The sequence below is a fragment of the Volvox carteri genome (assembly GCF_000143455.1).
Source record: "Volvox carteri f. nagariensis unplaced genomic scaffold VOLCAscaffold_749, whole genome shotgun sequence".
Lineage (NCBI taxonomy): Eukaryota > Viridiplantae > Chlorophyta > Chlorophyceae > Chlamydomonadales > Volvocaceae > Volvox > Volvox carteri.
Genome location: NW_003308241.1, coordinates 1 through 1013, shown reverse-complemented (window position 1 = coordinate 1013; position 1013 = coordinate 1). Strand labels below are relative to the sequence as shown.

The following is a 1013-nucleotide window of genomic DNA, read 5'->3' as shown; positions in this document are numbered from 1 at the left end:
AATCCCCCAATCCCGCAATGCCCCCCATCCCCCCATCCCCCCATCCCCCCATCCCCCCCATCCCGCCATCCCCCCATCCCCCCATCCCCCCATCCCCCAATCCCGCACCCCCCCCCCATACCCCAATCCCGCATTCCCCCAATCCCTGCCAAACCCCAATCTCTTTTTACCGATCCGCAAGTGCCTCAATCCCCTTGCCCACTTTAAAGGCCACTGCCTTATGGCTGCATGCCTTTGCCAGCACCAGCTGCAGGGCAGCCTGCCGCCGTGCAGCAGCTGCTGCTGCTGCTGCTGCATCGACAGCATCTTTATTTGCACCTCGTGCTGATGATGCAGCCGCCGGGGTCCCCTGATATAGCAGCAGCCGTGTTGAACGGCGGACGACGGCTTGCTGGGGTTGTTGTTCATGATTCATAACATTGATGGGCGCCTGCCCACTTTTCCTTTTCCTTGTTGCGATGATGGCTGGCGCTGGCGCTGGCGCTGGCGCTGGCGCTGGCGCTGGCGCTGGCGCTGGCGCTGGCGCTGGCGCTGGCGCTGGCGCTGGCGTGCGTCCTCCTCCCCCGGAGACGTTTGCTTCTTGTTCTAATATGTCGTGCAATTCGGCCTCCATTGTCTCTTCCATAACCTTCTGCCTGCGCTGCCACACCTCCTCGTCTTTTGAGTCGTCCGCCGTCTTGTCCTCCTCTTCATTCGTCATGCCTGTCGCCATCATCATCCTCGTCGTCGTCCTCATCCTCGTCATCAGCCGCCCTTGATGTTGATGATGACTTTGCTCGTCAGCTTGATCATCATCATCCTCCTCATCATCCTCCGACCAAGAAAGCATGAGGTTATCCACGCAGTTGTTCGCCAGGTCTTTGTCCCTGTGCACAACTCGTGCACCTGTGTCCTTCCGCGGTTGTCCCCCCCCCAAACCCTTCTTGTTCCCTCCTCCGTTTGCGCCTCCTCCTCCTCGTGCTCCTCGTCGCCTCCCGCCCCGAACCTGAGTCCCCTCTGCCGTCATCTTGAGA

The 1013-nt window shown here is 60.7% G+C and overlaps 1 protein-coding gene across 1 annotated transcript; it reads right to left on the bottom strand.

Annotated features, from left to right (window-relative positions):
- Window positions 1-166: 166 nt before the first annotated feature.
- Window positions 167-1006, bottom strand: VOLCADRAFT_101333 (uncharacterized protein; the record flags this gene model as incomplete). Its single annotated transcript, XM_002959770.1, has 1 exon — window positions 167-1006. One exon carries the CDS (start codon window positions 1004-1006, stop codon window positions 167-169), a length of 840 nt encoding a protein of 279 aa, XP_002959816.1.
- Window positions 1007-1013: the final 7 nt, after the last annotated feature.